The following is a 1,993-nucleotide window of genomic DNA, read 5'->3' on the forward strand; positions in this document are numbered from 1 at the left end:
CCAAAAGAGATAAAAAGGAATAAATGAAGGTAATGCAAAAGAGATAAAGAGGAATAAATGAAGGTAATCCAAAAGAGACGAGAGGAAGAAATGAAGGTAATCCAAAAGAGACGAGAGGAAGAAATGAAGGTAATCCAAAGGAGATGAGAGGAAGAAATTAAGGTAATCCAAAAGAGGTAAAGAGGAAGAAATGAAGGTAATCCAAAAGAGATAAAGAGGAAGAAATGAAGGTAATCCAAAAGAGGTAAAGAGGAAGAAATGAAGGTAATCCAAAAGAGATAAAGAGGAAGAAATGAAGGTAATCCAAAAGAGATAAAGAGGAAGAAATGAAGGTAATCCAAAAGAGATAAAGAGGAAGAAATGAAGGTAATCCAAAAGAGATATGAGGAGGAAAGGAAGGTAATCCAAAAGAGATAAAAGGAAGAAATGAAGGTAATCCAAAAGAGATAAGAGGAAGAAATGAAGGTAATCTAAAAGAGATGAGAGGAAGAAATGAAGGTAATCTAAAAGAGATGAGAGGAAGAAATGAAGGTAAGCCAAAAGAGATAAGAGGAAGAAATGAAAGTAATCCAAAAGAGATAAGAGGAAGAAATGAAAGTAATCCAAAAGAGATAAGAGGAAGAAATGAAAGTAATCCAAAAGAGATAAGAGGAAGAAATGAAAGTAATCCAAAAGAGATAAGAGGAAGAAATTAAAGTAATCCAAAAGAGATAAGAGGAAGAAATGAAGGTAAGCCAAAGAGATAAGAGGAAGAAATGAAGGTAAGCCAAAGAGATAAGAGGAAGAAATGAAGGTAAGCCAAAGAGATAAGAGGAAGAAATGAAAGTAATCCAAAAGAGATAAGAGGAAGAAATGAAAGTAATCCAAAAGAGATAAGAGGAAGAAATGAAGATGATCCAAAAGAGATAAGAGGAAGAAATGAAGATGATCCAAAAGAGATAAGAGGAAGAAATGAAGATGATCCACAAGAGATAAGAGGAAGAAATGGAGGTAATCCAAAAGAGATAAGAGGAAGAAATGGAGGTAATCCAAAAGAGATAAGAAGAAATTGGGTTAATCTAAAAGAGATGAGAAGAAGAATTTAAGGTAAACCAAAAGAGATGAGAGAAAGAAATGAAGATGAAAAGATGAGAGAAAGAAATGAAGATGAAAAGATGAGAGGAAGAAATGAAGGTAATCCAAAAGAGATGAGAGAAAGAAATGAAGATGATGAAAAGATGAGAGGAAGAAATGAAGATGATCCACAAGAGATAAAGAGGAAGAAATGGAGGTAATCCAAAAGAGATAAAGAGGAAGAAATGGAGGTAATCCAAAAGAAATAAAGAGGAAGAAATGGAGGTAATCCAAAAGAGATAAGAGGAAGAAATGGAGGTAATCCACAAGAAATAAAGAGGAAGAAATGGAGGTAATCCAAAAGAGATAAGAGGAAGAAATGGAGGTAATCCAAAAGAGATAAGAGGAAGAAATGGAGGTAATCCAAAAGAGATAAGAGGAAGAAATGGAGGTAATCCAAAAGAGATAAGAGGAAGAAATGGAGGTAATCCAAAAGAGATAAAAGAGATGAGAAGAAGAATTTAAGGTAAACCAAAAGAGATGAAAGGAAGAAATGAAGGTAATCCAAAAGAGATGAGAGAAAGAAATGAAGATGAAAAGATGAGAGAAAGAAATGAAGATGAAAAGATGAGAGGAAGAAATGAAGGTAATCCAAAAGAGATGAGAGAAAGAAATGAAGATGATGAAAAGATGAGAGGAAGAAATGAGGATCATGAAAAGAGATAGAGAGATGATAAGAGGGAAGGAAAATGCAGAAATGTAGACATTGATAAAAGAGAAAGGGAATAAAAGTAATAGAAGATAAATCGTCAAATAAGGAGCAAAGGTAAAAAAAAGATAATTGAAAAAGCGAGAATACTATAACCAAAATTGAAAAAAAAATGGAATAAAAAACAGGAAAAACTATAAACTTGACCGATAACAAGAGGGTCAGAAGAAA

The 1,993-nt window shown here is 33.1% G+C and overlaps 2 protein-coding genes across 2 annotated transcripts; both read left to right on the plus strand.

Annotated features, from left to right (window-relative positions):
• Positions 1-479: 479 nt before the first annotated feature.
• LOC137655575 (junctional sarcoplasmic reticulum protein 1-like) lies at positions 480-1,085 on the plus strand. The gene is made up of 2 exons (XM_068389476.1): positions 480-663; positions 838-1,085. The coding sequence occupies exons 1-2, from the start codon at positions 480-482 to the stop codon at positions 1,083-1,085; spliced, it is 432 nt and encodes a 143-aa protein (XP_068245577.1).
• Positions 1,086-1,100: 15 nt separating this feature from the next.
• On the plus strand, positions 1,101-1,779 carry LOC137655576 (octapeptide-repeat protein T2-like). Its single transcript, XM_068389477.1, has 2 exons — positions 1,101-1,270; positions 1,605-1,779. The coding sequence occupies exons 1-2, from the start codon at positions 1,101-1,103 to the stop codon at positions 1,777-1,779; spliced, it is 345 nt and encodes a 114-aa protein (XP_068245578.1).
• Positions 1,780-1,993: the final 214 nt, after the last annotated feature.

The sequence above is a fragment of the Palaemon carinicauda genome, chromosome 16 (genome assembly GCF_036898095.1).
Source record: "Palaemon carinicauda isolate YSFRI2023 chromosome 16, ASM3689809v2, whole genome shotgun sequence".
Classification (NCBI taxonomy): domain Eukaryota; kingdom Metazoa; phylum Arthropoda; class Malacostraca; order Decapoda; family Palaemonidae; genus Palaemon; species Palaemon carinicauda.